The sequence below is a fragment of the Apodemus sylvaticus genome, chromosome 2, assembly GCF_947179515.1.
Source record: "Apodemus sylvaticus chromosome 2, mApoSyl1.1, whole genome shotgun sequence".
Lineage (NCBI taxonomy): Eukaryota > Metazoa > Chordata > Mammalia > Rodentia > Muridae > Apodemus > Apodemus sylvaticus.
In genome coordinates, this window is record NC_067473.1 from 9,067,462 (window position 1) to 9,088,119 (window position 20,658).

At 39.4% G+C, this 20,658-nt stretch overlaps 1 protein-coding gene across 2 annotated transcripts in view; it reads left to right on the forward strand.

Moving 5' to 3' along the window:
- Window positions 1-20,658, forward strand: part of Phtf2 (putative homeodomain transcription factor 2) — a 112,922-nt gene that overhangs the window by 62,089 nt on the left and 30,175 nt on the right. For both annotated transcript variants that reach the window (XM_052173108.1, XM_052173109.1), the window contains exons 4-9: window positions 3,118-3,187; window positions 4,224-4,382; window positions 6,516-6,678; window positions 7,942-8,109; window positions 16,219-16,405; window positions 20,361-20,516. In XM_052173108.1, coding sequence (XP_052029068.1) covers window positions 3,118-3,187; window positions 4,224-4,382; window positions 6,516-6,678; window positions 7,942-8,109; window positions 16,219-16,405; window positions 20,361-20,516 — 903 coding nt within the window. The remainder of the gene's footprint in view (window positions 1-3,117; window positions 3,188-4,223; window positions 4,383-6,515; window positions 6,679-7,941; window positions 8,110-16,218; window positions 16,406-20,360; window positions 20,517-20,658) is intronic.

Consider the following 20,658-nt stretch of genomic DNA (forward strand, 5'->3'; position numbering starts at 1 on the left):
TTTATAGGGACAGGTGGTCAGTTTCATGTGAAAGCCTGCTTTGACCCCTGAAGAGTAAGTTACACGCGTGCTCCCCTGTGTACTTGTCACTTGCTCCTGAGCGAGTGCTTCATTCTGCCTGCTCTCCTCCCGCAGCCTCTCACGAGCCAGGCAGGCGCCCAACGAGGAGCTCCCACCGCCTGCACTTCCTGCTAGTTTCTCAGTGAAGGCTGACAATTATAGTTAGTATGCAAAGCTGCGTTTGTTTATATAAGTGTATAAACCAAATAAAGCTAAAAGCTTACTCCAAATCAGTGTAAACTTTCCATTTATAATGTCCACTTAATTAGAATCATGTTTCATGGAATACTCATGCCTTGGTGATAGTATCTCTCATTTTTGTGACTAAACTTATTAATTCTTTGGTGAAAGTTTTTGCCTAAAAATGCTTTACATATTCTTATAGACTACCTTCAAGTAGATTTTACTTGTTTGTTTATTTTTATTTTTGAGATGTGGTATCCCTGGCTGACCTATAACTCACTGTATAGACCAGGATAGCCTCAATCTCACAGAAATCCACCTGCCTTACCTGTCAAGTGTTGGGATTAAGTATGCCCTCACATAGTCTCAAGGTGATTTTTATTGAAATAGCTATTGTAGTGTGGCTCTACAGTGTAGTCAGTTTAAAATCAAATCATGAGATAGAAGCCAGGAGATGCGTCTTCCACCTAAGACAGCTTACTGTTCCCTTACAAAGAGTTTTTTTAAAAAATATTTATTTATTTATTATGTGTAAGTACACTGGTCTTCAGACACACCAGAAGACGGCATCAAATCTCATTACAGAGGGTTGTGAGCCACAATGTGGTTGCTGGGATTTGAACTCAGGACCTTTGAAAGAGCAGTCAGTGCTCTTAACCACTGACCCATCTCTCTAGCCTGGAGGTTTAGTTTTAAAATGATCCTGAAAATAAACTTGTAGGTATACAGCAGTAAATGCTGCTTCAAATTGACAGTAAAGTGATTATCAAATTGGTAAAGAAATAATTATAAATGAAGTAAATAAAAATTTGTAACCTTAATTTTTTTATACTAATTAAGATAAAAATCCCTTTATAAGCTTTGTACAAATTAAACTGGTTCTTTATTATTAAAATTGTATTCAAATGTGCAGCTTTAGAAAATGTTGAGACTATGTATAATCTCTCAACTGTTCTATAGAAACATTAAGTGAAAATGAAATATGGCTACAGTTTGTTGTTATTATTATTATCATCATTATTATTTTCATCTTACTTTCTAGTCACCATGAAAACTGAATGTGAATACTGAACCACTACTTCTAGGCCCAGAAGACCACTAGATATTATTAAATTCTTGACCACTGTTAACTAGCTAGTCAGCACATACTTTTATGTATGTTTCTCCTAAAGACACCACTGATTTACTGATCATGGTGTCTCCTGTAATTCTAGCAGGATTGCTGAGGACAGGGGTCAAGAATTCAAGGTCAGCCTTGGCTATGTAGTGGATCAACACTAGCCTGGTACATGAGACCCAGTCTACAAACCGATACTTTTTTTTAATGTGTATCACTGATTTCCTTAGCGCCTGTAATTCCTGCCTAAGCATCAATTACCTGACATTTTCCCTGAAGGCACACCACAGTGTACATACACTTGGCACCTTGTACTTGGGTATTTTTATATAACAGAATTCACACACACACACACACACACACACACACACACACACACACACACGAGAAAGTCGACACTAAGCCATTGCTAAGAAGGACAGTTGTTTATAGCAGTGAGTACTGAGACGGGGGGGGGGGGGGGGGGGGGACAGCAGCGTGCGGCTCTGGGGCCTCAGTTGGGAATATGTGTTAGGTGATCTTAAAAACTTACAGGGTTTTTTGTTGTTTTTTTTTTTTTTTTATTATTGCCACTTTGTGCATGTCAAATGAGGCAAAATTCCAGAGCGTATATATTTTAAAGTATAACCATTAGTGAATGAATTTGCAATTACAGAATTTGAAAACATAAGAATCAACTGTATAAAAAATACTGTTCCTATCTTGTTAATGCGGAACCTTTCTCCTTTGTTTTGTTTTGTATCTTTGTGGAGTTTATAACCTGAAATGGGCAGAACATGTGAAGGGTTCAAACACTAATTACATCTTGACTCAGGGTACACTTTTGGTTTAAACATGTTAACTCAGATTTATGATGTCCTCTGCCTGTTTTATATGCAGAAAGCTCTTACCCTTCAGGGGCCATTGTCACTGAGTGGTATTAAAGCACTGCTTCACAGTTGCTTGCTTAACTGAAGGATAATCTAACAATCTTTTAAACCTTGGTGTTTAAAACTCTCAGCTCTTGGTTCCTCGGGACTTTAGTCTAAGCTTGTCCAGTTCTTAACTTAGGATAATTTATTTTCCCATAGTTTTGTTCTCCCCACTAAGTTTTACCTTGCACTCTTCAGTGATACCAGAAATGTAGTGTTAATTAAAATCCACTAATCTCAATCTTAAATTAATTCAGTTCATGATAACTGTTTTCCACGACCCTTGTGTTCCTGGTCATGTATCTTAAGTTCTGAGACGATGAGATGACATTACGGCCTGGTCAGCAGTTGGCCGTTGAGAGATGACCATCATCTTGGGGGTTCTGCGTATCGCCCTATGTGCTAGCATCTGCTGAGACGCTTGCATCCCTGTCCTGTCCTCAGCAGCACCTTCGGCATCACATCTGTGTGCCTTCCCCAGCACTCCGCCCTTGACCTCACTACTTTCCTACTGTCCAAGGCCGCAGTCTCCCAGATCATCCAGGCGTAGGCTGTGTGCTCAGATTGCTTGCTGTATGACATCTTTGATTTGGAACTTTATTGTCTGTAATAAATAGGCTTTGCATGTTACACATATCTAAACATTTCTTTTGGAAAATTAAAGTTTATTGGAATGCTCTAATATGTTCCATTTGTTATAAATCTTTAATATATCTTTTTAGCTAATAGATTACTTCAGGATTTTGTTTTAAATTGATACTCTTATAGACGTTGGTTCTCTATTTGCTATTTTGGATTTCAACAAAATGTATTTAAAATTCTAATACTGCTTTTACTATATTGTAGGGCTTAAGGAATAAACCAAAGAAAACAGCACATGTGAAACCAGACCTTATCGACGTTGATCTTGTGAGAGGTAAGTCCTGTATCAGTAACTATGTAATGCAGTACACAGTGGTCCTATGTAATGCAGTACACAGTTCAGAATACTGTAGATATGTGCCTATGCAGAAATAAAGGCAGTTCTAGTGTACATGAGGACAGGAATAGCATACATCAGAGAAAATAGAAACACCAACTTGGTTTTCCTTCCTTGAAATTATATTAATAATATAATAGTGTAAAAGAATAACAGTTTCTCTTAGCACAGCAAACTGCAAGGACTTAATATTAAATTTGAATTATAGCTGGTGTTGTGGCAGATGGCTATGACCCTAGCACTCAAAACAAACAAGTAAGTGAATGAATGAATGAATGAATGAATGAGTGGTTGAAAGAAACAATGGGAAGAAAAAAAACAGGGTCTCATTTGCAACCCTGACTGATGTAGAATTAAACCGTGTAGATCATACTGGCTTTAAAGTCACCAAGAGTCTCCCACCTCTACCTCTTGAGTGCTGTGTACTTGTGGAGACTGGAGGTACCTCTGCTGTCTTATGGACCACTTCCTGGAGGCAGTGTCTCGTTCTGTTCTCAGCCTTCCTAACCCTTTAATACAGTTCCTCATGCTATAGTGACCCCCAACCATAAAATTATTTTATGCTACTTCATAACTAGTTTTCCTACTACACAGTGTAGCTGCTGTATAAGTTCATGACCCCAAAGGGGTTACGACACACAGCGCCCAGGTTGGGAACTGCTGGCCTGGAACTTGCTGCTTTGGTTCGTTTGCCCCAGGCATCCCCTTGTCTGGTCTCAGGGTGATGGCATTGTGGACTGGCCACTCAGTCCCAGGCTTATACTTGGATGTCAGGCATCTGCACGCCAGTCCTGGCTTTTCTCAGTGGGCACAGCCCCTCACCTAATGAGAATTCCTAATGAATTCAAGTAAGTCCTGCTTTAATGAAAGAATTGTATGCCATTTATTGTTTTTCAAACATAGAATTTATTTCTGTAGGAAATTAAAGATTAGTAAGTGGAGTCTGCCATTATAGTTGACTTTTTCCTCTCAGGGTCTGCATTTGCTAAGGCAAAGCCTGAAAGTCCTTGGACTTCTCTGACTAGAAAAGGGATTGTTCGAGTTGTGTTTTTCCCTTTTTTCTTCCGCTGGTGGTTGCAAGTAACATCGAAGGTCATCTTCTCCTGGCTTCTTGTTCTCTATCTTCTTCAAGGTATGAATAAGAAATGGAAATATACGAGCTTTTCACTTTGAGCATATTGTATTTTAATGATTATTAAGGCTTTGTTCTAAACATGTACTGTTACTGTGCATGAAGTAGCTATTGCAATGTTACACACACTGCTTAGATATTACAAATGTTTCAGGGCAGTAGATAATGGGCTGGAGTTAGGCTCCTGGGGCCAGCGTGGTGGCATGGCCGAGGGAGGAAACAAACAACCCGGAGTTGTTCTCTGGCACCACATGTATCTGTGTAAGGAGGGGAGGGAGGGGAGGAGGAGGAGAGAAACAGGATTTTAGTTAGATGAAAACTTTGGCATCCACCACACATTGATGCACACTTGCCTCCCTTGTGTAGCGAATGCTGACCCTGAACTACAGATTCAGCTTCCTGAGCTAAGATTATCAGGAGCACATCCTGCCTGGCACATCCTTTGATACATCTATTATTAATGCCACTCTGCAAGTTAATTTTTCCTGCATAACGAATGGCTTATCTTCTGTCTTTACCACTATGATTTGATCCATGGTTATTTTATATTAAATCTTTGTTTTTACCAGCCATTCTCTGAAGTGCTTTTTCAGATCCCTATTTAGTATCTACAGTAACCCGGCAAAGAAGGAAGGCCGTTCCTGCATCCACCTGTAGGACGTGGCACATGAGAAGCCTGAGGTCCTCCGACCTTGCTTCTCCCATAAACATGAAGTCACCAAGAGTTCAGGGCTAAGCACTGTGACTTGATAGCCACAGACCTGTAGCCTTGCCTCCCAGCGTTCTATGACAGTCTGTTAACACGCGTTGTCTACAGTTCTGACATTTCATCACCCACTATCTAGGTCTTAGGATTTTTAAAAATTGTTAATTTGTTTATGGATGCTTTGCTTGCATGTGTGTGCACCACATACATGCATGCCTGGTTCTCCAGAGGTCAGAGGGTGTTGCATCCCCTGTACCTGAAGTTGCAGACAGCTGTCAGTGTCCATGTGGGTGCTCGGCCTTAAGCCGTCCGTCCAGTTGACTGAAGCAGACCTGCCGGGTTAGGAGTCAGCTCTCAACCTCTGGTGGGCAAGGAATGCCACGAGCTCCAGGATAGCCTGGGCTACTTAGTGAGACTTGGTCTCAATAATAACAGTAGAGAGGAAAGGGGCAACTTTTAACTCATAAATATCTTAAAACAAAGCAAAACAAAAATTCATGCCCAGAGTTGCTAATGCTGCGGCAAACTACGATTACTTTTGTGCTTGAAGTAGAAGAAATAACCCTGCTTCAGGAAGTAAGCCGTAAAGGTTTTATGTCCAGAAAGTTTAAGGAATGTAGCCAGGGAAAAGCTTTCTTCTGTATATTGTACTGATTAACACTGATGAGTGGTCAGTGAGTTTCCTGGGAAATACATGCAGACATATTAGTGGTCGGCAGGTTAAGTGGTGGGGCTGGAGATGCCGCTTGGGCGGTAGGGAGCCAGCATGTGTAAACCCTGGGTTAGCCCCCCAGCCCCACATAAACCGGGGTGCACTGGTGCACTCCTGTCCCCTCACCACTGGGGGAGCAGAGGCAGGAGACATGGAAGGTCAAGGTCATCCAAGGTCAGTTTCTGGCTGAGTTGAGATACTTGAGGTCCTTCCTTTGTGAAAGACTTCCTTACTGTATGTAACAGAATAAAGGTACTGGAAATTAGTATGATTTTATTTCTTATTGTGATGTAACAAAAAATGACCTTAGATTTGAATTCATGTAATCTTACAATTCATATAAATTACAAAGCTGAATGTGTGTATTTTAGCGTTATGTTTCCTTGTTCCAACAATATATTACTAAATCCATGGTTAGGCAGTGGCCAATAATAAAAGAGTCGAAAGACCTTATTTGGAGTAATAATGGTGGTGGTGTGTGCGAGACAATGTCTCAGTGGGTTTCCTGTCCTACCTGGGACTCTCTATGGAGACCAGCCTGTCTGTTGTCTCTTGAGAGGAGGGATTAAAGGAGTGTGCCCCAAGCGTGGCTACAGGGGTAGCATTTAAGTTTAGGAAAAGAATTTAGTAAGAAGTATCATAAGGACAATGTTTCAAGTTTTGAGTTAGTAACTACAGAACTATACTTAAATGTATTTTCTCTCTCCATTTGTAGTTGCTGCAATAGTATTATTCTGTTCCGCTCCCAGCCCACACAGCATACCTCTAACTGAAGTGATTGGGCCAATATGGCTGATGCTGCTTTTGGGAACCGTGCATTGCCAGATTGTTTCAACAAGAACACCCAAACCTCTAAGCACAGGCGGTAAAAGAAGAAGGTATATTGCTTGTCAAAAAGTGTAGATAGCTGTTATTTGAATATAGGATTTTGTTTTAATTTTACTTTTATTATATTATGTGTGTATCTGGGTTTGTGCCTGCCCATGTATGCAGTGCCCACAGAGACCAGGAAGGCATCAGATCCCTGGAGGTGGAGCTGCAGGTGCTCATGACCTGCTGGATATGGGTGCTGGGAACTGAGCTTAGGTCGATCTCTAGAGCAGTATGTGCTTCTAACCACTGCCCTTGGGGTTGTTCTTATCTGCTCGTAACCCCATGGAGTATTGTGTTACTTTACAAAGTAAAGGAACTGAGCTTAGGTAGATCTCTAGAGAGCAGTACGTGCTTCTAACCACTGAAGGTATCCACAGCCCTTGGGGTTGTTCTTATCAGCTCGTAACCTCACAAGTATTGTGTTACTTTACAAAGTAGCTCTTCCAGATAAAACTGTAAACTCCAGAACCAGTCACCAGGTGATCGGTTTTCTGTATCTATTTATGGCCTATCTCAGTGCCACATGTCTGTGAGGTTTGTTCTTGCTGTAGTAATTTTTATTTGTTTTTCTTTAAGTTCATTTTAATTAGCAGTACCAATACAGAAAGTAGATGTTAGGTGGAATAAACTAAGTCCTACTACTGAGAAAAATCCTGTGTTTCTCAGATTCTTTGGCAAAAATAGAGCTAAGGAAAAAAAGGCTGTTTATTTAATGTTATCTGAAGCTGTGTAATGATAACGCCTGCTAATGAGTGAACGCAGCAGTCCCTCTCTGGCTCCTGAGCACACGGCACTTCTCTTTTAAGATGCTTTGGAACAATATTTCTTTTGGATATTCTTACTAAGACATTATGGTATTTATAGTTTGGGAGTGTTGAGATTTAAGTCCATCTCAGTTTTGAAAGGTAATACCAACATTAGGTGAACAATTTTGCTTATTTAGGTTATAATTCTCTCCAATCTAAATCTTGCTTCTACAGAGAAGTAATGTTCGCATAGAGAAGGAATGGTTTTATTGTCTTCCCAGGATGACCCATATAATTGTGTGTACGTTGACTGCCAGTGTGTGTCTGAGCAAGGAACACTATCCTTGTGTTTATACAAATTGAACTTGAATATGCACCATAATGCAGGCTTCACAGCCTGTCTAGTACATTTGAACTTCGTTGTTTATTAATAAGCTCCTGTGTTCTGTAAGCTTTTTGAATGTGCTTGAATGGTTGTTAAAATTTTAAGCTGCTTTCCACTCTTACTGTTTTCTGATTAAGGAAATTAAGAAAAGCAGCCCATTTGGAAGTCCACAGGGAAGGAGACGGTTCTAGTACCACAGATACCACGTTAGCGGAGGGAGTGGCGCAGAGCTGCAGTGCAGGCGCCTCCTACAACGTGGGCACCGTCTTCAGAGATCTCTGGCGGGCTGCTTTCTTCTTATCAGGGTTTGTACTTACTCAAGGCTTTATACGACATAAAGGTGCTCTACCCCTTTGCTGATATTTGTCTAGATATGAATATTAACGACTTTCAATATGACAGCCTCATTATGTGTTTTATTTCAAAAATCAGAGTGTTAAGAGTTTAAGGAGAAAGAGCATGAAGTTGTATACAAATCCATTTATCTGCACGGGAAAGGAGTGTATAGCAGCAAAGTAGTGAAGACTTTTCATTGTTTTTTTAATTTTTCTAGTATTATTTTACTCTGTTAATTTATTAGTTCATTGTTTTTATCAGTATTATAAGTCAGAATTTGCTTTAAAACAGCTTGTTACTTGTATTCCCTTTTCTTTTACATCTACCTCAGTTTTCTAAAGTTATTTGAAATCAGCACTGTGGTGAGTTAAGTGAATAAGCTAAGTTCTTCATTTGTTCTTGGGGGTTGTATTGTTTGTAAATAGTAAACCAGATAGGAGAGAATATTTATATCAGATTAAACTCAGCTCAGTATTATATTATTAATACTTAGGTCAGTTAAGAGTTATGATACTGATTTAAACAATCAAGAAATAGATACTGCAAATGACTTTTGTTTTTAAAATAACCCTTCTATCACTTTGCAGACATCGCTGGTTTTTGCTACTTCCCAAGTGTTTTATCCATCGATTTGTGGTGGATGATAAAGTTTATTATCCATTAAGAAAACATATCCTGTGTTTATTTTTGCTGCTTATAATTTTAGAAGTGATTTTTCAAAATCATTTTGATAGTCAGCACTTAATCCAATTGTCTGTTTTCTCCTTAAAGATAATGTGTTTTTATTTCTATTTTTTATTTGGACTCTATTCTATCTCATCTAAGTGTGTGTGTGTGTGTGTGTGTGTGTGAGAGAGAGAGAGAGGGGGGGGAGGGAGGGGGAGAGAGGGAGAGAGAACAGAATTTTCTTACATAAGATGTAAAAGTTTAATTATTGCAAAGTCAGTTTCTTAAGTATTTCCCAAGACTTTCAGATGAGCAGTTTAAATAGCAAAGTAGATATATTTAGCTTTCAGGAAGTCTTCTGTAGCTGATACTGTTATATTATGGACAGTGTTTAGATTGGCTACTTTAATTTACTTGCTTTTCTACTCAAATAAGACCCAGACTTCAGCTTTCCTTCTGTTAATCCATAGTATGAAAATATCTGGGCCTGCTAATCATTGCCTCTATGCCGTCCAGCTCCCTTGGATTGACTGTTTAATTATGGCAACTGTATGAGAAGTATCTTAAACATGAGCCAGTTTCAGCGGTTTCCTTAGGCTTTGGTTTGCCAAAATATGCATGACACCGTGTCACATATTAGGTCCAGACAGATCCTAGAGAAATGTTAATTTTAGAAGTCCTGTGCTGAAATCTAAAATCTTAGTGCCTTGCTTTTTAAAGTTTTTAATAAGTGACCGCAGGCTTAGTCCTGAAACAGCAGCTGACACTCACAGTGCTTTCTGGTGGTAAGTGGAAAGGCTCGGCAGGTTCTATTTAGGTAATTGATGATGAGAGCAGGTAAAGACACACAGTGGATAACTTGTGTGCGTGATGTCATGGGTGATGGAGGTTAGAATGAAAAGTGACTTTAAGTCTTACTATGTCTAACTACATTTCATTCTTACAACAAAACAGCTTAAATTCAACAAATGCCAATTAAAAAAATAGAGAAACTAGTTCAGATTCCTAAGTTTAGTACTTTAATCCAATGAATTGTTGTGTCCATTGGCAATATAGCTTTCATTGAAAAGATTAGATAGGAAACGTTAGATTTTGAGTTGTATTTCTTCAACTCTATACCTACTTCAGAATTCCAAAAATCCTGAATTTTTCTTTCATAGCCTTTAAGACCTAACTGTTGTGTTACTAAAAAGTAGGTCAATGAATAGGAATTATGCTCTTTATTTTGAGTAGAGAACTTGAGCATAAATAGATTTGGTGAATTAAAAACAGTTACCAGAATGAGACAGACCACGAGTTAGTTAATATGCTGGACTGACCTACATTTAGGGCTGGTAATGTTGCCCTGTGGTTGAGCACTCGCCTAGAATGTGGGCAAGGACTGGATTGGATATCTTGTGCTGCAGGGGTGAGAGTGTGAGTGTGCGTGTGGAGGTTCACACCTTTATTTACTGAGTACAATACTAAAGCGAAAGTTAACGGTTAATACATGGACGTTGTTTACAGAATTAAATATACTACATAAGTTCAGTCCTACCAGAAATTTTCAGTGTAAATATTAAGAACTGGCCTTTTCTGAATATAGTTGAAGTAGTTGAGTCATTTACACTATAAGGCAGGTACTCAGCAGACAGTAATAGGCGAAGTTTATTTGTCAGTGTACCCTGCAGTTTTAAGATTATTGGTTAAACTTGTCAAAACACAATATTCTCAACTAAGACTGATTGCATGAGCAAGTTCTTTAAAAGTTGTATTAATTTTTGGGCTAAAGTTTTCAATATGAAAATTACAATATTTTAACAATTCATTTATAGTATAGTCACTTGTCTTTCAAAAGAAGTGAGAATATTCAACTAGTATATTTTTTATTAGATATTTGCTTTATTTACATTTCAAATGTTATTCCCTTTCCTCATTCCCCTCCGAAAACCCCCTGTCACACCTCCCCTTACCCTGCTCACCACCCCTCCCTTTCCTGACTTGCATTCCCCTACACCGGGGCATCGAGCCTTCAGGATCAGTGGCCTCTCCTCTCATTGATGTCTGACAAGGCCATCCTCTGCCACATATGAGGCTGGAGCCATGGGTCCCTCCATGTGCACTCTTTGCTTGGTGGTTTAGTCCCTGGGAGCTCTGGGTACTGGTTGGTTCCTATTGTTGTTCCTTCTATGGGGCTGCAAACCCCTTCAGCTCCTTGGGTCCTTTCTCTAGCTGCTCCATTGGGGACCCTGTGCTCAGTCCATTGGTTGGCTGTGAGCCATGGATATTTTGATCCCCCTTCTAAGAAGAATCAAAGTATCCACACTTTGGTCTTCCTTCTTCTTGAGCTTCATGTGGTCGGTGAGTTGCATCTTGGGTATTCCAAACTTTTGGGCTAATAACCATTTATCAGTGAGTGCATACCGTGTGTGTTCTTTTCTAACTGGGTTACCTCATTCAGGATGATATTTTCTAGCTCCATTCATTTGCCTAAGAATTTCATGAATTCATTTTTTTAATAGCTGAGTAGTACTCCATTGTATAATAAATGTACCACATTTTCTGTATCCATTCCTCTGTTGAGGTTCTTTTCAGCTTCTGGCTATTATAAATAGGGCTGCAATGAACATAGTGGAGCATGTGTCCTTATTACATGTTGGAGCATCTTCTGGGTATATGTCCAGGAGTGGTATAGCTGGGTCCTCAGGTAGTACTATGTCCTGTTTTCTGAGGAACCACCAAACTGATTTGCAGAGTGGTTTTACCAGCTTGCAGTCCCACCAGCATTGGAGGAATGATCCTCTTTCTCCAACTCTGCTGCATCTGCAGCATCTGCTATCAACTGAGTTTTTGAGCTTAGCCATCTGACTGGTGTGAGGTGGAATCTCAAGGTTGTTTTGATTTGTATTTCCCTGATGATTAAGGATTCAACTAGTGTGGTTTTTAAGGTTGTTTTTTTCTTGAGTAGCTTTGACTTAGGGCTTCATCTTGAGTACCAATCAGAATACATTGTAGAAAATTCTACGAATGTCTCACCACCCCCAAAATTAAAAAGGCAGGACAGTTAGCATTGGCTATAACAGTGAGGTTTTTTTTTTTTTAATCTGTAGTTTTTTCCTATTCAAAATCCAGTTCATACAATAACTGATTTTTTTCTTAATAAACACCTTATTTATTAAGTACTTGTCAGACGAGGCATTATGCTACTTGCTGGCGACAAAACATAAAGCTAACCTAGTAGAGATGAGTTTGCATGTAATCCACCAAAACAGTACGGTGGAGGCTAGCAGTACCTTTGAACGGACACATCCTTATTTCAGGCACACCTTCAAAGTGAGTTTTGTTGTTGGTTGTTTGTTTTGGGGGTTTTCAAGGCAGGGTTTCCTCTGTGTAGCACTGGCTATCTTGGGATTTACTGAGGGCCAGGATGATTTTGAACTCAGAGATCTGCCTGTCTCTGCCTCTCCAGTGCTGGGATTAAAGGCATGTGCCACCACTGCCCAGTTTAACCTGAGTTTTAACAAGTATTTGGATACAGTAAGTTCTTGGAAAATGGATAAAGCCATTTCTTTTAAGTTATTTCAAGAACCAAAATATGGAACCACATGAGATTAAAGTTTCTGAGTGGCAGGGGAAATTGTCAGCAGAGCAAACAGTCAGCCCACAGACTTAGAGAAAACCTTTTCTAGCTAATCCTCACAGAGGGATTGATGTAAGTAAAGATTTACAAAAATAAACACCCAAAGCATAAAACTGCCAGCCAGTAAATCCCATGAAATGATCAGTCAGTTCTCAAAAGAAACCAAATAACCAATAATTTTTATTTTTAAGTTCAGCATCCTTAGCACCTCGGGAAAGGCAAATTAAAACCCCTGGGGTTCCCATCTCACCTCGTCAGAGAGGCCATCATCAAGAAAACAAACCACAACAAATGCTTCCAAGTCTGTGGTGAATGAGGAACCCTCATCTCCTGTGGGTGAGAGTGCTAGCCAGCCTAGCCACTGGAAGTCAGGGTGGGGATTCTCTGCAGTGACAGTAGAACTGTACCACTCCTGCGTGTTTCCTGAGATGCAGAATTGTCTCAGGCAGGTACTTGCACAGCCATGCCTACAGCTGCATTATTCACAGCAGACGTGGAACCAGCCACAGTGTATGTGGGCAGAGGGATGATAGAGCATGGAGATGTGACAAAAAATAAACTTATGAAATTTGGAGAAAAGCAGATGGAAAATCAAAGAATTATATTAAGTGAGGTGACCCAGTCTCAGAAGATAAAATTTGCTTATTATGTCTCATGTGGATTCTGATTTTTGAAGTTTACTTTATGTGAGTATAAATAAGAGGTTGGAAAGTGCACATAGGCGATGAAATGAGGTAGGGGTCACAGAGAACAGGAAGCACTGAGAAGTGAGGCAAGGAGGGAAGGCTACACACGACACGGCTGTCATCTGTCTGTCACACAGCAGTCACTGTCTGAATCATGGTGTTTGTTCTACACGGTTGTTTTCCACCCTCATGTGTAATCTGGCGTTCTGCTTCAGGCTGGCACCTCCTCCTGTTTAGTCGGGAATTTCTGTTTTGCTTCCACTCTAAGATGTGTTTTGGTGAGTCAGCTGGCCTAAATGTGGTCGGTGGAGCTCGAGGAGCACCGCTGAGCAGTCTCCTTGTCTTCCTAACAAGTCCTCACTGTTCTTGGAGCACTGACTTCTCTCTGACAAGCCTGAGTATTCCAGCTTCAGCTTATCCATGTCTCCAGCCCTCAGTCAGACACTTCCTCAGGGAGAGTTGTTGCATGTAGCTTTAAAACAGGCTACCACCTTTGTCCAGGACAGGCTCCCTCTTGTTCCTCCCAGCTCAGCTCTGGGAGAGGTCACATTACCAGCCCGCCCTCAAGACCCTTGAATCCACGGATAGACACACACACACACACACACACACACACACACACACACACACAGCTCCATTACCTTTTAACGCAGATAACACACACACACACACAGCTCCATTACCTTTTAACGTAGATAACACACACACACACACACACACACACACACACACACAGCTCCATTACCTTTTAACGCAGATACCTCCTACCTTCCAGGCATGCTCTTACCAATTTATCATCTCCGTCTCTCTTCCACATCCTTGGGCACCCATCCGTAGCAGAGGCCGCAAGCCCTGGTCTTCCAGGTCCCGAGGCCTTAGATATGTCCCGTTTCCTCCTGGGACCTGGAAGTCCCAACTGTACCTTCCGCCCAACAATTGACTCTTGGCCCTCTTTATTGACAAATCAAGAACCAATTAGGGAACTAGACCTTAGTTATCAGAACCTCCCCTTAGAAACTAAATTCTGGGTGCAAGATCTGGGGTTGAGCCTGGATTAGATACTTTAGGGTGTATTATTTAGCTGTCTCTATCTAGATAAAATGTATTTATTGTGTCTTCAGCAGCTCTTCTTCCTTGACTCCTGGTTTCCAGACCTGTGTTCTTAGCTCTTTGCTGCTCTGAGGATTTCTGTCTTCTATCCGCTTCTAGATATCTTATGCTAATTATCTTCCCATTAGCTTCTCGACACAGTCTTAATTTCCATCAGTCTTCATGAATACCTCTCCAGCATACTATGAATTTATTTGAATTTCAAGGTAATTCCCCCTTTTTAAAATCCACATCTGCATGTTACGTAGTGTAAAAGTCAAGCAAAGGGAATTATTGATGCCTTATTTTTCTCCCCTAGGCGGTAGCAAGGCACCTGTGTGCTCTTCCTTCTTTTTCTCTCCATTTCTGTTCTCCATAGCTCACTTTCTTGTTATAGTTGATCATCTTTAATCCGAGGCCCATGATCTTTTGGATTTTTCGCCACTGGGAATCACATACAAAGAAAGCATTAGGAGATTGGGCTTCCAAGATTGTAACTCTTAAGATATGTGCTCTGAATATAAAGTACTAGAACTGTATAGAGGATAAGGGACTGTGGCCTGCCTGTAGTTCTGTAGACAAGCAGGAAGGAGAGGGGCTTCTTTGTATAAGACAAAAACTTCTGTGTTTTGACAAAATCTTAATGGGCAGTTTCTGAAGAGGGGGCAGTTGGAAGAATTGTGGACACTATAAATCATCTCATGTTTAAGGACTATTTTGTATTGTAATTGGCTTCAAACTGGCTGCGTTATTACACCTGTAACCTCTTTGTGTTATGTCTTGGTTCTAAAATTCAGCATTTAGAATAGGTAAGTTCTGAGCCTCACATAGTTCTTAATCTTTTTAATTCAATAAATTAATAAAAATTAATTAAAAATTAATTAGCATACAAGGGTATTATGGATTTTTCGAATGGTGTCTGAGTAGATTATCCTGTCTGTTGATATTCCCCTACCTGTTCCCTCCATTTGCTTTTGTAACCTGTCCACCTAGTCTCTTTCCCTTTCCTGTCCCTCATGTCCCTTTACCCACCGTCTGCTCAGTTCTTAAGCAGATTACCATAGAACCCAGTCATGAAGGTTTAGAGTAGAGTGCGTTGAAAACCTATGGACAAGAAGCATTATACTAATTTTATTTTTTCCTTTCTTATAAAATGTTCTCTAGAAAAATTCAAAGGAGGTTATTTAAATAAAATGCTTTTAAATTGTATTTTATGAAAGCCTTACTCTACATTGAACCCACTTTATTTTTACTAAAGGTTTCCTTTGGAAACTACTTTCAGCTGTTGTCTCTTAAGACTCCTCAAACATTTGCCTGTTAAAAATCATTATTTCTCACATTGTATTTTATTCCTATAAATCAATATCCTTAATTCTGGCCTTGTAGGTTCCATAAACATGGTCATCAATTATTTTTTTAAAGAGATTCTTTTGTTGTGAGAAAGAGGTTACTTCTTAATTTTACGTTCTTCATTTTTACTTTTGCCAGATTATTTTTTGTTTTCCTTTTTCCATAGTTTTTGCTGCAAAAGGTCTTAATGATTTTTATTGTATATTAAAAGGAACTTATCAAAGAACTTACGTGTGTGTATATCAAAGGCAAAGTATTTGAGATAATATTAAGTCATTAATTATAACTTATCTAATGAGAGTTCAAAGATAACCTTTTTAAAACTAAAGCTTAAAATACGTTAACCCTAGCAAATTGGGAAAATTTTTTATTCCAGACACTTTCTGCAGGTCAGGTGATTGGGACTAAGAATTATTCTGTAAATTAGGGCTTTTCTTTGTGAATTGGTATTTGTAAGATCTTAAAACCTACCATAAGTTGAACTAGGATTTTAATTTGAATGGTCATTTTATCTGATATACTTTTTCATTTACTGTAAAATATAAGTGTAGCCATTAAAATTCTGAGAGATGCTGCTTTATGTAATAATACCAGATTTTAATTTCTATTGACCCATCTAGAATGAACTAAGTCTACATGAACATATTTCTAACTTTTCTTGGTTTTAGGTCAAAGAAGGCAAAGAATTCGATTGATAAGTCAACTGAGACTGACAATGGCTATGTGTCCCTTGATGGGAAGAGGACTGTAAAAAGCAGTGAAGATGGAGCACAGGACCACGAGCCTCCGTGTGAAACTATTCGACCAGAAGACGCAGCCTGGGTCACACGAACGCCAAGGAGTGTTCCTGCCAAAGTCAGTGCTGTTGCCAGAGTTTGAGTTTCTATCTGCTAGCATGGAGTAATGGAGGAATAGTTGCTCTCAAAGCAAACGTTTTCTCTGGAATTGATTCTGTGGCCGTCCATGAATAATAGTGATGACGCTGAAGATCAGGCCCATATGGCTAAACATGACATCAGGTGTAACTCTGTCCCTTCCAAGCTGATTATCCATTACAGGTGGTTAATGTACACTGGGAACACTGGAAATTCTTTTTCCCTTTCTGTGTTTAAATGTGTAGTAATTTGTCAACCATAATTACAGAAAATAAGTTATTCCTCCTATCCACAGGTACCCCTGTGTTCCCTGGGCACTGTCCATCCATCCCATGATCCTCATCTTCTTAGACTGTGGGAACTGTTTGTCCCTTACACATACATACATACGTGCGTGCGCGTACACACACATACACACACACACACACACACACACACACACACACACACCTGTGTATCATACTACGCAATAATACAGTGCAACTATACCGTAGATGACATAAGTCCGATGCAGAAAGACTTACACTGTGAGTTTGACTTATTACCAGTTTTGTTTCTGCTGCTTCACAAGACTAAACGTTGTCTTTATGGACTGCATAATTACTCATCTCATCATCTCTCAGTACTTAGGTGAGGTGCAGCAGTCTCAGTGGATGTGTTATTAGTACTTCTGTGAAGTCTTCATTCCTCTTGTTAAGATTGCTGCTCAGGATCTCACGTGTCCTTCCGTGTAGGTTTTAGGTGCCTTTTCTAGTTTTTGAAGCATGTTATTGGAACAAGACAAGGGTGCCCACTCCATTGTTACTCAATGTAGTGCTTCAAGTCTTAGTTACAGTAATGAAACAAGAGAAAGATATAAAAGAGATCAGCATTGCACAGGGAAAGTTAAATTTACCCTTCTTGTAGATGGCATGAGTCTGTATTTAATAGACACCATGACCTCCAATCAGAAGACCTTTATATAGGGTAAACACTTACAGTAATGTACAAGATACAAAACCAATATACGGATGTCAGTAACGTTTATATATACTAATAACAAACTTGCTGAGAAAGGAATTAGACTATCCCAATCGTAATAGTTTCTACAGTGAAAACTTACAAACTTACCAACTTAAAAAGAAGCTGAAGAGGATACCTGGCAATGGAAAGTTTTATGCCCCTGAATTGACAATTAAATATTGTCAAAAATAATCTGTGCCTGATGCAATCCTTAAGAACTGGGGGAAGGTGGAGTGTGGATCTTAAATTCATAGGGCAATGCAAAAGAACCTGGGTAGCCAAAACAATCCTAATCATGTTATAGGCATCATGTTAACCTGACCTCGAACTGTACCACACAGCCATCGTGAAAAAGTCAGCATGCTGCTGCCACAAAATAGACATGTAGACCGATGGAGCACAGCAGACATGTAGACCGATGGAGCATGGTAGAAGCCTAGGAACAAGTCTGCACAGCGTAGATACCTCACTAAACCATTTACAAGGTTTTCATGTGTAGTAAAATATATATTGTTCTATGTGCATAATTTGTTTGCTTCTGTGCACACATGTGCACATACATACATACATACATGTGTATGTATATGTGTGTACCATGTATGTGAGGTCAGGAGAAGGCATTAGCTCCCTTAGAGTTACAGCTGTTGTGAGCCACTATGATGCTGCTGGAAGATGAACCTGGGTCCTCTGCAAGAACAACAGGTACTCTTCAGAGTCATCCCACCAGCCCTGGACACTTTTTTTTTGACAAAGTTGTCAGAAACATGCATTGGAAAACAATCTTTTGCTAACAACATTTCAACAAATGTCTAGCAAATGTCTAGCAAAGCTGGATAGTCACCTTCGGAAGCATGACATTTGATCTGTGTCTTTTACCCTGCTCAAAAGTCAGCTCAGAGTGCATCAAAGATCTTAACATGCAAAACTGAAACTACTGGAGAAAAATACTTCAGAAAGAGGGTACAGGCAGATTTTTTTTCCACTGGACGCCAAGAAGCTCAGGAGATCGTTCTGAGATGTGACAAATAGAACATATATAATTAACGTGCATCTGCACAGTAAAAGCTGAGTGAACAGAGCCTGTAGAAGTCTTTTGCCAGATACAGTTTAGGTAGCTGGTTACTCTATCTGAGGTATATAAAGAACTGCAAAAATCTATCCTACCCCCTCTCCCCAAGGGAAAAAAACAAAACCAGAACTACCAGTCTATCAGCCAGTGGGCCAAAGAAATGAATAGAAAGTTCTCAAAGAAGAAATTAAAATAGCAGCCTATAAATAGTTCTAAAAGTATTTAATATTCATAGCCATTATGGATGTTTTAAAAATCATACTTATTGCCAGTCAACAGTGGGTATCAAGAAAAGAAATGACAGCAGGTGCTAATGAGGATATGAGGAAAGAGGAAAATTATTCCCTTTTGGTGAGAGTCTAAATAAGGACAGCCATTATGAAAAGCAGTGTGGCAGTTCATCAAAAAAAACCAAAAACAGAGTTACCATGTTAGCCATTCTGCTACTTAGCATATACTGAAAGGACTCTGAGTCCTGCAGAGAGACTATTACTGTTCTGTTCACAATGACAAGGACAGGAATTTAGACTAGATATCTATCAACAGATGAGTGACTAATGAGTGACTAATGTATGTATGGTGTGTGTGTATGTGTGTGTATCTCTGTATGTATGCACACTATGGAATTTTATTCTGCAGTGAAGAAAAGAGAAAATTTCAGGGAAACTGGATAGAACTGGTTAAGTATGGTAACCCAGGCTCAAAAAGACAAATGGTGGGTGTCTTTTTTTTTTTTTTAATCTGTTTTTTTGGTCTAGTTTATCTATTATCTGTTTTTCCAGTTGCATTTATCCTCTTGTGGGAGTCCTAGGGCCTACTTTGTGTATTTGTACATTTATGTAGGAGAGACTCTGGGCAGAAAGTGTCTTCATGGAGGGTAGGATCCATACTGTGACTGACACGTGGAAGCACAGAGGCGGGCGGCTCGGGGAGGGGAACAAGCAGAACCCAGGGCAGAGCTGACGGGCGGAGGGGGCAGCATCAGCAAAAGCAGCATGGGAATGCTGTCAGGAAACAGCGCTGTGCACATGCAGTTTCAAAACTGTGCTCAAGGTAGAAGACATTGCATTTAGGAATATGAGCATGGGCATTCTTGTACTGAAGGAAATGAAAAGATTTTCTGAAAACTCTTTTAATAGTGCATGTACTTACCTTTTGTAATATCAGCTGTAAGTCACAAGTCTGCAGTGTAGTCTGGCTGTAATTGAATACTCAAGAATTAGCTGGCTGATACTGTGAACATAATGTGCCAGCCCTTCACACACACATTTTTAGGTACATATTACCTACTGAGGTATGGTCAGAAAATGTCATTAGAGCTTCCACCTCTTGATCATTTTCAAAACATCTAAAATACAGGCCCCTTACAGTTGATCTATACATACTGTGTGAGAAATCCACACACATCCAACTATTCATCTCTTGCTGTCTCATAACTATTACTCAATCAGTGATGGATCTCATAATTGATGAGTATTTAGCTTGATAAATTGTTATGATACTTTTCTCAGGTCTTTCAGCTTCTTTCAATTTGTGTGTTATTCATATTTCTTATTTCTGTAAGATGTTTCAGATTCTTTTCCTAACAAAATGTTATAGAATTGTATTTGGTAAATTACCTGAATTACTTTTAAAAAGAAAATGTATATTGAAGAGTATAATCACTAACTTTAAGACATTTTTGCTGAAAACTAGTTTCTTGGTGGCATTTGAAGATATTTTGAAGGTATAAAGGTGTATTTTTATTTGTATAATTTTTGAAGATTGCCATTTTAAATCTCAGATAGCAATCAGATGTTACTTACAGGGTTTTTTTTTTTGTTTGTTTGTTTTGTTTTTTCTTTTTGTCTATATTCCCAACTAGGATACCCAAAGAAAGATAACAAACATCTCTGATGACGTCTCCAGCGAGGAGGGTCCCGAAGCAGGGTACCCATTGCGCTGTCACGCAGACAGAGCTCCGGAAAGCGGTCTTCGAAATAGAAAGCCACACCATTACAAAAAGCATTATGCAAATGAGGTATACAGTTTGACCTTATTTAAATGCACAGATACCTATGTTATATTACTTTCAATAATTGAGTGTTATTATTGAAATATTTCCCACCATTATCAATATACTATACTTTATTATTATTATCATTATCATTATCATTATCATT